The following is a 12,213-nucleotide window of genomic DNA, read 5'->3' on the forward strand; positions in this document are numbered from 1 at the left end:
TGAGTTACTTTTTGTATATGGTAAAAGGTAGGGAGTCCAGTTTCATTCTTCTGCATATGGCCAGACAGTTGTCTCAGCCCACTGAGTAGGAAGTCCTTTCCCCACTGCTTATTATTGTCGACTTTGTCAAAGATCAGTTGGCTGTAGGTGTGCGGCTGGGTTCTCTATTCTGTTCCATTAGTCTATGTGTCTGTTTTTACCAGTACCATGCCGTTTTGGCTGCTATGGCCTTATAATATAGTTTCAAGTTGGGTAATATTATGCCTCTGGCTTTGTTCTTTTTGCCTAGGATTGCTTTGGCTATTTGGACTCTTCTTTTGAGAAACCAGATTTAAACTGTATACTAACCAAGATTAAATGGGAATAAAAGGCTTTATTGTTGGTAATGTACTTAATTCATAAATTCCCTTAGATCTTCAGATCTCCTGAAATTATACACGTAACCATCTCAGCTGTGTTCTTTCATTTGCAAGACACATTAGGTAAGGCTTGTAAGATTGAAGGACTTAAACTTTTTAAGTTGACATGGATAAGTTTTATTATGTGCTATCAGCTAAAGTATCATAAAATATACTGTTACACAGGTAAAGAAAACTGTTTCAAACAAGACTTATTAGTATGGTAGTCTTAATTGCTTATACTCCTTTTATCTATGTTGAGAAGTTTCCCTAGAGTTTTAGCAAATATTTTCCTACATGAATTCAGCATGAAAGATTTTCTTAAGCTTGTAATTATTTTCTCATTAGAAAATATTTTCTTATTTTGGTTTCATGGTATCACTATTTCTTGTGGAATAGTGGATAAGAGGAAATCATTTATTTCATGGATGATTGCTGATATTTCTAAGAATTGGAATATATTTTATTTTCATGGATTTAGATGTTTTGGATTAAATTTATAGTAACACACTGCAATGCAAAATCCAATGAAAAGAGTCATAGTCAGTTTTATTATAATTTTATATTATCTGTAACATGCTCCTATTACAAGTATTGAAGTCTAAGGTGACATGATGGATTTCTTCTTGCTTTGATGTTAAGTGAAAAGCTGCTTTAAGTTTCATTTTTTTGATCACCTGGAAACCTGAAATAAAATAAATTATAAATTTAACTTTTATACTGGGCTAGAAAGCAAAGAACATTTGTTTTGAAAAATAATTTGTTTTCTGTAATTTTCAGATGTGGCTTCAAAATTAAAAATACTTAACCTTATGTGACATTTGAAGATAAATCTGATTTTTTTTAAAGCAGTGTTTCAGTATTAAGGTTATCAAGTGCTGGATGAAACTCCTCTTTTTGTGTTTGGAGAATGAGATTATACTTAGTATATTGCGCAAAGTGGGTACTTAATAGAAACTTTTTACTTGATTTATCATACCTACTGAGTTCTTCCAAACGTTCTGAGTTTTGAGATACAGCTTCCACTGTGGATCCTCTAAACTCTTCTAAAAAAAAAAACAGACAAAGTTAATAGATTATCATGAACACAGTTTATAGTTATTTTGATCTTGAACCTGGGAATCCCTTTTCAGGGATATCTGTCCTTATCACCTATAAGATAAGGGTGTATGTATCACCAGGGCAGATTGTATTGTACAAAGATGGCCACAACAATCTCTCCCACTCCACATGTTCCTGTACAGCATGATCTTGTCAATCCCCCATGAAGAAGTAGAATCCAGTTTTCTTCTTGAAATTGAGCTACCCTTAAGACTCTTTTGTGATCAGCTGAATATGGAGGAAGTAACAAAAATGAGTTCTGGAGCTAGCTCCATAAAGGCTATGCAGCCTCTACCTGGTTATCTTAGGATACTTTTTTTGGAGGAAGCAAGTCACCATATAAGTTCTCATACCCTGAGACTGCCATGCTGGAATGGCCACGTATAGATGTTCTAGCAGACAGTCCCAGCTGAGTCCAGCCTTCCAGCCAAGAGTGAAGCTGTCTTTGACCCTTCAAACCAGCCCATCTGTCAGCTGAATACCACTTAGTGACTTCAATTAACGTCCAGCCGAGCCCTGCCTGAATTCCTAATCCACAGAATTCTTGTGATATAATAAAATGGCTACTGAAAAGGCCATCTTTTGTTGGGTAAGATGACTTTCAAAAATAATACTCAAAAGGAAAATTAATTTAGGGAGCAATATAAAGTACCCAAATAATGAAGTCAAATATGGGAAGTTTATATATATATATATATATATATATATATATATATCTACATGTATGTGTGTGTGTATATATATATAAATACATATATAAACATATATATATATATAAACTTCCCACATTGACTTCATTATTATGATATCGTGATAATGAAATCAAATATGGGAAGTTTATATATGTAGATATATGTGTATATATGACTTCGTTTATCATATATTATATGTATATCTATGTACATAGAGAGAGCCATGTTAATTTGTTACTTAACTTTAACTTTCATGTCTGGCCTTTTACTTTTGATTTCAATTAACTGGGATTAATCTAATAAGATACTGTTTATTCCTGTTTATGACAGGCCCCAGTTTTCAGGTCCCTTCATTCTATTTTTTATTACCTTTCCTGTTCTGTCCCCATCTCCTACCCACTGAAATTCCTGAAAGAGTTCCACTTTGCCTTTTGGAATATTTGAATCATTATTTTAGCAAAATGTCCTATATCCTTACCCTATTTTCTGAAATTCCTTTTACTTTCTTGCTCTAACAGAAATTTGTCTCTTCTCTCAAGATACTATCAGCCCAGAAACCCGTTTTTGTTATTGATTTTCTCGGTCTTCTCACTACTGGACCTGAAGATGGGTTGGTGTCCTCTCCTCCTTGTTCTTTCAGGACCCTTGCCCTTCCTCTTTCCCTTTCTAACACTCATGTCATTAGATTATACAGTCAACCATTTGTCACTATCGTGATCTATCTACAAACGGAATCATTCTCAGTTGATGTTATCATCGCCTCATTGTCACTGTACTACTACTTTCTTAATTTAGTAATTTCAATGTAAAGGTAGAAGATTATTCCACCCTAAGTCTCAATTCCTTGACCTCCTGTTCTTTTACATCTTGTCCTTTACACTACCACAGCCATTAATTCCCCTGGTCATACTTAGACCTTGTCATTATCAGTAACTATGGGCCCCCTCTAGCTCATTTTCCTGCATTTAACTGTTTGGCTGCCTCCTTTTGTATTTCCAGATCACTCCCTCTGGTATCCTGACCCCAGCAATTCTTCTACTTCATTGGAACCTCCAATACTACCACCTTTTCATTGTTTTTCCTCATTTTTCTGTCTCTTCTTCCTTCCTTATATAATTTAAATTCCATGGTTATCTACTTGGCCTTGCATAAAGTCTAAATTTCTCTTCTTTTCACTTTGTTTGCTTACTTGGCAAAAGTATAGCCCTAGTTAAATCTAGTTATCTGCCTACTCCTCTCCTGCACTGTATAGTTCAATGTGGCTGGAGAAAATACAACTGGCCTGAGATGCCTCGTCTTAAATTCATGGCCACAAACATTAAGTAGACCCTTACACTTCCAGGCCATTCTATGAGACATTCCTAGTCCACTCATTCTTCCACTCCCCTAGATGACTAAATCTTCTATTTTTCTCAAACCTCCCACCCTCCACTTTTCTCAGCTGATGATTTATTTTCTGGCTTCATAGAGGAAATAAATGACAATAGGAAAAATTGTCCACAAGCCTTGTGGCAAGAGTTACTCACCTACTGCTTCTGTTCTGTATACTCTGTCTTCTCTTCTGTTAGTACCAATGAACTGCCTAAGGCCTATCCCTCTACTTCTTCACTAGATCTCATGCCCTCTTGTCTAGACAAGACAGGGTTTCAGTCCTTCCTTCTGCCTCCCACTCATCAGTGCTCTTTCTCTCTATTAGATCTTCCCTGTCAGTAGAGAACTATTTAGTTAAAGCCATGTGACTAAGTTCTCAGCAATGAAATGAGCAAAGTAATAAACAGTCAAGTGTCACTTAACGACAAGAATACCTTCTAAGAAATGAGTCATTAGGTGATGTTGTTGTACAAACATCATAGAGTGTACTTACACAAATCTAGATGGCACAGCCTACCACATAGCTAGGCTATTATATACTATAGCGTATTACTTCTGGGCTACGAACCTGTTCGGCACATTACTATAGTGAATATCGTAGGCATCTGTAACACTATAATGAGTATTTACTATAGCTAAACATAGTAAAGGTAATGCATTGCACCACAGTGTTATGATGGCTAAAATGTCACTAGTACATAGGAATCTTTCAGCTCCATTATAAACTTTTAGTATCACCATTGTGTATGGCATATATTGTTGACAGAAATGTCCTTATGCGGTGCATAACTGGATACTTCTTCTGGGTCTGAGTGTTAGACGTTGGGTACTCACTCACCACAGGACTGTTGGCTCTTGGTTCCATCACTGCAAAAACACTCATTTGGATTATAACCTAGGTTTTGCACTATGGGTCTGACTTAAGGTGTGATTTGAGATGTTTGATCTGTAGGACTTCAAGGGAGCTGGAAGACTGGGACCAGTACCACTCTAGTAAGGGAGACCAGAAGCAACAGCATGTTGAAGTGTGATATTTCCTTATACGATCTACATTTCAGTAGAAATTGGCACTTCTTTGTTGCTAATAGTAAAGACTCTGAAGTGGTAGATTCAAGTGGGCAACAAAAAGATCTCATTTATACCACCACTTAGCCTATACGTTACAAAAGCAATAGAATAAGCCAGTAAATGTTAAATTGCTATAAATCCACCATCGCATCCCTTTTTTGAAAACAATCGAATATAATATTCATATTATACAGTATTCTATGTAAACAAGATTTTAAAAATGTTATCTGTAGAGAAGGATGAATTGAAATGGAGAAGACATTACCTGGTAGTTTGGGGACTGGAAAGGTAAATGAATTTTTATAATTTTGGCATGCTAAACATTTGTAGTGGCCTTACTCTAAAAAAGGGTAAATAACTCATTCATAAAGGTTGTGTCAGAGTTTATAGACTAGACCCCTGGTAATGGAATCAACCTTTCTGCAACAAACCAAAAGTATTGTTGTATGCTCACATGAATATACAGTAGTCATTACCTTAAATTTAAAACTCACTATAAGCAGCAAACACAGAGAGCATGATATGAAGGCTGTATTGTATCAGTGTGGTCTGCAGAGAATTTCTTCATATGGTTTTTGCCTTGTTGAAATATATGTTGCAGTTCAAAGCTAAAGGGATTACTTTTGAATAGTCATCACAGAGGTTGATTACATTCGTATATCATATTTAGCTGGACCCTGCAGGCTATTATTCCATTAGCTACGACGGTCCTGCCATTGTCAAAAAGTTGATCACCTAATGTTAAAAGACTGTGCTTTCTGTTGACCTTATCATAATGACTCAAAAGCTTTTGTTAAAAAATAAAACTCAGATTATGTTTTATGAAACTGATTAAGAATAAATACTGCATATAAACTATGCTCCTATCTTATAGGTGATCGTAACATTATGCTATTATTAACGATGAGATGTTTTGTTTTTGTATTTCAGCAGATTTTATTGATAGTCATAGATTCAATTTTAGTAGAAACAGTACTTCTCTCTCACTGATAGTAAAGAGTCTCAGAAACTGATTTCTGAAAAAGGAACAGAAGTCTCCCTTCCCCACCATGTAAATCATATAAAATTACTCTGGAAGTAAGCCAGTATATCAATGTTAATATAATGGCACATCTACAATGGCCTGCTTACAATATGATTTTACAAGGCCACTGTACCGAAGAGAACGAAGTTCTGTTTGGGGGAAATGTGTATATGAACTGAAAACTTGTCAATCACACTTGATAATGAGAAAATCCCTTCCAATAAATAAATAAATAAATAAATAAATAAATAAATAGAATATTTAACTGTTTATTCTTAATATGATGGTTCTATAGGTTCACTCATTTAATAACAATGAGAATATCTGATTCAAGGCTATGAATCTGGTTTTTATAAACCCAGAATCCCATTACCAATAAAAGGCTTATTTAGATAAGCTTGACTTTTAAATTATTTTATTATGAATTAGCCACAAATAAGGAATGAAATGAGAGCTCATCTTTGAAAAAGATATTGACAGTTATGACTTTATTATTTGAAGTAACATATAAATTTTTTCATTAAGATCACATTGCGAAAGCTGTCCTTTGGGAACAAAGATGATTTTGACGCTATCTCAGTTGAACAGCTAAGTCCTTGAGCTGTGTTCCCAGGAGTGATGATGGATTGACATAGACTCATGTGTGCTCTTTGGCATGGTCTACCTTGTAACTGATGGTTTGTAAAACGGCTGGTCAGGGATGCAGGCTGTGATCCTGGAACACAGCCAGACACTAATTTTGGCCTCATTAGCACTGTTCTCTTAATCAATTGAACTTTTCAGCAGGTGGAGGTTTCCTAATATTTCTTGTACTTGCTTGCCTTTAGCTACCCACTTGATACTCACAATAGATGAGTGGGTATCAGTCAGGAAGAAACAGATGGCACATGCAACTGGGATTTTGAAGAGACTTTAATGAAGGGACTATTAAGAGATGAGGGCAGGGCTAAGGAGCTAATAAGGGATATTGAGGCACCTAGGGACTTGCAAAAGAGGGTGCCATGCCATTATCATCTCTGGGTCTAAATTCAGGGTAAAGAGAGAGGATGGTGCCACTGGACTTTGGGTGAGGGCAGAGATTTAGAAAAGGGACTGCCTTTTCTAAATCTAGAAGTAGCAGTTGTAGAGTGTCACAGTTGTCAGAAAGGAGCTGAAGTGAGGGACAGAGGAATAGTATTCTAACTCTCCACCTTCCTAACCTCTCATCTGCTGGTGACTCCCTTTGGCTAAATACATACGATGAAGCCAGAAAGCAAGTCAGCCTGTGTGATGCAGTCTGAAGTCAGTCTCCTGGGACACAGAGCAGAGAAGGTGGGAGAATTGATCGTGTGTGTGTGTGTGTGTGTGTGTGTGTGTGTGTGTGTGTGTGTGTGTAAGAGGTGGGGGAGGGGAAACAAGTAGCATATAATAACCATAAAATGCAAATGTTTTCCTTTAGCAAACATTTAGTCATGTGAAGTGTGGTTTGAGCGTCAACATATTTAATGTTGGCATATAATTGGGTGTTTCTTTATTCGTTTTCCTCCTCCTCCTCCTCCTCCTCCTCCTCCTCCTCCTTGTTCTATAATATTGGTTTGTCATTCATGCATTCATGGCTTTCTTATCTTACAGTTTTGTAAAAAAATTATGAATCAAAGCCTAAGATTATAGAGTTAATCTCACTCTATCAAAAATATGTGATTTGGGGGGTAATATTTTTCTACATTTTGTTGTTAACAAAACAAAGAGTTAATCTTTCTTATCTGTGTTTTGAAGTAGAAATCATGATGTGGTAATTCTATATCTGATGAGTATAATAAATAATAATCAAGATGGAAACTTTTAAGGCAGGAGACACTTTCAAGTTTGGATAGACTCTCTTAAGTGTGAAAAACTGACGTGTTCTTTCATATTACAGGATCTGGTATATATCAATTCCCTTGCCAAGGGCTTTTATTAATATTCAAGCAATTAAAATTTATGCAAAGATCACAAGTATATTCCAATTCAAAAGTATAGGGTTTTTTTTAACCTTACACACCATTATTCTGAATAAATGGAATGCAACTAGGCCTGAATGAAGCATTGAAGATAGCATATTGACATAGAATGATACTGAATTTCTTTTTCTGGGCATCTAAACTTTTAATGAGAATATCTGATTCAGGTCTATTCATCTGTCCAGACACTAAATACTTTCTTAAGATAAATAGTGTGTTAATGTCTTCATACAGTTCTTTTTATTTCTCTGATTGTTGCTACATTATAAATCCTGCAATTTTTTTCTATTCAAGACAGTGTAACAGAAATCAGATTAACTCTTTTCCTAAAACACTCCTCCCTACCCAAAAAATCCTGAACAAAATATATGAAACAATGATTTTGAAGACACTGGACATCAGACAACAAAAGCCAGTGATTTCTGAAAGACAAGAAATATGTTTGAATACAAAACATGCAAAAAGGCACAATGTGGAGAAAAATCAATCAAAACTGGCCCAGAACAGACATAGTTATTAGAATTAGGAACAAAAACAAAGTTACTCTAACTGTATTTTAGATATTTAAAATGTTAAGTAGAGACACGGAAAATGAAATAAAACATTAATAAACTTGAAGACAGAGTAGTAGAAACCGCAAAATGAAGAAAGAAAGAGAGTCAAAAAGATGAACATATTATCAGTAAACCATAAGACAGCTTTAAGCAGCCTAATAGACATTTACTGGCATTCTAAAAAGGAGATTGAGAAACCATTGAAACATAGTTTAAGAAATTGGGCTGAAAATTTTCTAAAATTGCTCAAGACTATAAACCCATAGATCCAAGAAGCTCAACAGACCCCAAGCTTAAGAAATTTAAAGTACGAAAAGAAAAAGAAAAAAAAACTATAAAATGTACAATGCCATACCCATTGAAAATATCTTTTTAAAGTGAAGGCAAAAATAAAGGCTTTTCAGACAGACAAAAGCTGAAGCAATTCATTAGCAGCATATTTGCACTACAAGTCCTCAAGGCAGAAGAAAAATGATACCACATGGCAATCTGGATCTATGTAAACAAATGAAGAGCATCAGAGGTAAGTACAATGCATGACAACATTGTACAAAGGTGAGAAGGGGAGAAATGGAAGGATGTAATTGGAAACTTCTTCTTTTTTTGAGACAGGGTCTCGCTTGCTGCAGCCTTGACCTTACAGGCTCAAGCAATCCTCCTGCCTCCTCAGCCTCCCAAGTAGCTGGGACTACAGGCGTATGCCACCATGTCTGGCTAATTAAAAAAAAAAAAAATTCTTGTAGAGATGGGATCTTGTTTCATTGCCTACTCTGCTCTTGAACTCCTGACCTCAAGCAATCCTTCTATCTTGGTGTCCCAAAGTGTTGGGATGACAGGCATGAGCTAACATGCCAGGCCTATAAGATTCTTATACTATGTTTTACTGTTGGTGGGAATGTAAATTAGTACAGCCATTATGGAAGTTTCTCAAAAAACTATAAAACTAGAACTATCATGCAATCCAGCAATCCCACTGCTGGGTATTTATAAAAAGGAAATAAAATAAATACATTAAAGGGATACCTGCACGTCCATGTGTATTGCAGCACTATCTACAATAGCTAAGATATGGAATCAACCTAAGTGTCCATTAACAGACAAAAGGATGAAGAAAATGTAGTGTATATACCCAATAGAATACTATTCAGCTACAAAACAGAATGCAATCCTGTCATTTGCCACCACAGAAATGAGCCTGGTGAACATTATGTTCAGTGAAATAAGGCAAGCACAGAAAGATAAATACTGCATTATCTCACTGACATGTAGAAGCTAAAATAATTCCAGCTCTTGGAAGTAGAGAATAGGATAGTGGGTATTAGAGGCTGGGAAGGGTCGGGGGATGGGAGAAGGTGGGAGATGTTGGTTAATGGATACAAAATTACAGCTAAATAGGAGGAATGAAGTCTGGTGTTCTGTAGCATTGCAGGGTGAATATGGTTAACTATAATTTATTGACTATTTTCCAAAAGCTAGAAGACAGAATTTTGAATGTTCACAACACAAAGAAATGATAAATGTTTGAGGTGATGGCTATGCTAATTACCCTGATTTGATCATTACACATTGTAAACACGTATCAAAATATCATCCTGTATTCCATAAATATCTACAATTATAATGTATCAACTAAAAATAAAAGGGAAACAATTCTTACACTATGTGTTAAATGATCTAATGTCACTTGAAGGTAGGTTGTGAAAAGTTAAAGATATACACTGATCATTATTTTTGTTTTTACATTTTAGTTTACACTTTTCATTTAAATATTCTGGATAGAAAAAAAATAAGATTTGAAAAATCAACATCTCTTGAATCTGAAAATAAGAAAGCCTGTCTCTAATTTAAACATTAATTTGAAAACTTATCCTTCTCATATATTCCCCTGATCTGAGGCTTGAAGATAAGCTAATGAATTCAAAGAAATAACCATTTCATTATCACTCAGAAAGTTTAATTTTCTTGACCAAATTATGTGCAGTGTAATACATATAATATGAAACTAAATGCTGATAGGTAGGTTTGAATTTTCTTTTTCTGGTTACTTCAGAGTAACAGTTTGGAAAATATACAAGCTCTGTATTCATGTTCTTTTCATATTCTCTGTACTTTAGAACAGAGAATTATATGAGATAATTTTTTGTAATGCTTTATTGAGGTATGATTGACATAATAAAAGTTGTACATATTTAATTTATAAAACTTGATGGGTTTGGAGCTAAGTATATGTCTGTGAAACCATTCAAAATCTATGCTGTAAACACATCCATTATCCAGGGGATGATATTTTTAATGAATAATCCAGAGATGTGAAAATGAATGTTTTCGTAAAAATTGAGTTTTCTAATGTATGTTGAGATTTCCAAAGAAGAGATACTGTAGATATACAGTATCCAGTCCAAATATAGTATTATAAGATGAGTAAATATATATATCTGGTCAGAGCAAAGTAGTTCCTAGAAATAACATCTCTGAAAAACCCAAACAATTCCCTCACCAAAATTAAAAATCAAAACCTTGTACATCCCAGCTAAGATATTCTTCCTCTTAAATTTTCATAAGAATGAACTGGTCTATTTAAAACAATGACAGTGAGAAATACATTTTGAAAGAAGTCACCAGCTTCCAGGTGACCTATATGTCTGCTACTCAAAGTGTGGTCTCCAAACCAGGAGCATAAACATTACCTGGAGCTTGTTAGAAATGCAGAAATGTAGGCCGCTCTTCAGACCTAGTAACACAGAATCTGGCTTTTAACAGGATCCCAAGGTAATTCATTCGCCCATTAAAGTTTGAGAATCGTTGCTTTATGGATTTATATTTAACTCTGTAGAGTGGGAGTAAAATATTAATAGCACGTTGGAAAAAGGAGTTGTAGCTGCTTGGCTGTTGTTCAGTTGCAACATTTAGATAATAAGTAAATATAAATTTTTTCCCATGGATTGAGAACATATTTTATAATAGGGAATGTGGTCAGCACTTGTATGGTTATTATTAGTAGTAGTAGTAGTATTTTGAGATGGAGTCTCACTCTGTCGGCTAGGCTGAAGTACAGTGGCACAATCTCGGTTCACTGCAATCTCTGCCTCCCAGTTCAAGCGATTCTTCTGTCTCAGCCTCCCAAGTAGCTGGGATTATAGGTGCCCACTATCATGCCCAGCTTATTTTTGTATTTTTAGTAGACATGGGGTTTCACCATGTTGGCCAGGCTGGTCTTGAACTCCTGACCTCAGGTGATCCGCCCACCTCAGCCTCCCAAAGTGCTGGGATTACAAGTGTGAGCCATTGCGCCCAGCCAGCACTTTATTATTTAGCTTTAATTTTTAATTGTACATTGACAAATTATATATATTTATAGGGTACAAAGTGATGTTATGATCTATGAATACAATGTGAAATGGTTAAATCAAGCTAGTTTGTGTGTCCAACACTTCAAATACTTATCATTTTTTTATGGTGAGAGCATTTGAGAATTACTGTCTTAGAGATTCTGAAATGTACAATACATTATTACTGACTATATTTACCATGATGTGCAATATATCTTAAAGAAAAAACTTTATTCCTCCTGTCTAATTGAGGCTTTGTACTTTTTTACCATTATCTTCCCATTTCCCTCACCACTCCTATCCTCTGATAACCATCCTTCTGCTCTCTGCTTCTTTGAGTTAGATTATTTTAGATTCCAATATAAGTAAGAATATTTTATATGTGTCTTTCTATGCCTGGCTTATTTCATTTAGTATACTATTCTCCAATTTCATCTATGATATTGCAAATGACAGGATTTATCATTTTTTAAGGCTGAATAATACTTCATTATATATATATCACATTTTCTTTATCCATTCATTGGTTTATGGACACTTCCATGACTTGGCTATTAGGAATAGTGCTGCAATGAACATGGGACTGCAGACATCTGACATGCTGATTTCAAATATTTGGGTAAATACCCAGAAGTAGGATTGCTGTATCATATGGTAATTTTATTTTTAGTTTTTGAGAAAACTCCATACAGATTTC

The 12,213-nt window shown here is 35.1% G+C and overlaps 1 protein-coding gene across 4 annotated transcripts in view; it reads right to left on the bottom strand.

The window, feature by feature from the left end:
• Positions 1–921: 921 nt before the first annotated feature.
• Positions 922–12,213, bottom strand: part of TTC29 (tetratricopeptide repeat domain 29) — a 240,701-nt gene continuing 229,409 nt past the window's right edge. For all 4 annotated transcript variants that reach the window (XM_019026099.3, XM_063705596.1, XM_063705594.1 and 1 more), the window contains 2 exons: positions 1,378–1,444; positions 922–1,083 (listed from right to left, as the gene is read on the bottom strand). In XM_019026099.3, the coding sequence (XP_018881644.3) occupies positions 1,053–1,083; positions 1,378–1,444 (98 nt within the window). In that variant the 3' untranslated portion in view covers positions 922–1,052. The remainder of the gene's footprint in view (positions 1,084–1,377; positions 1,445–12,213) is intronic.

This window comes from Gorilla gorilla, chromosome 3 (genome assembly GCF_029281585.2).
Source record: "Gorilla gorilla gorilla isolate KB3781 chromosome 3, NHGRI_mGorGor1-v2.1_pri, whole genome shotgun sequence".
Lineage (NCBI taxonomy): Eukaryota > Metazoa > Chordata > Mammalia > Primates > Hominidae > Gorilla > Gorilla gorilla.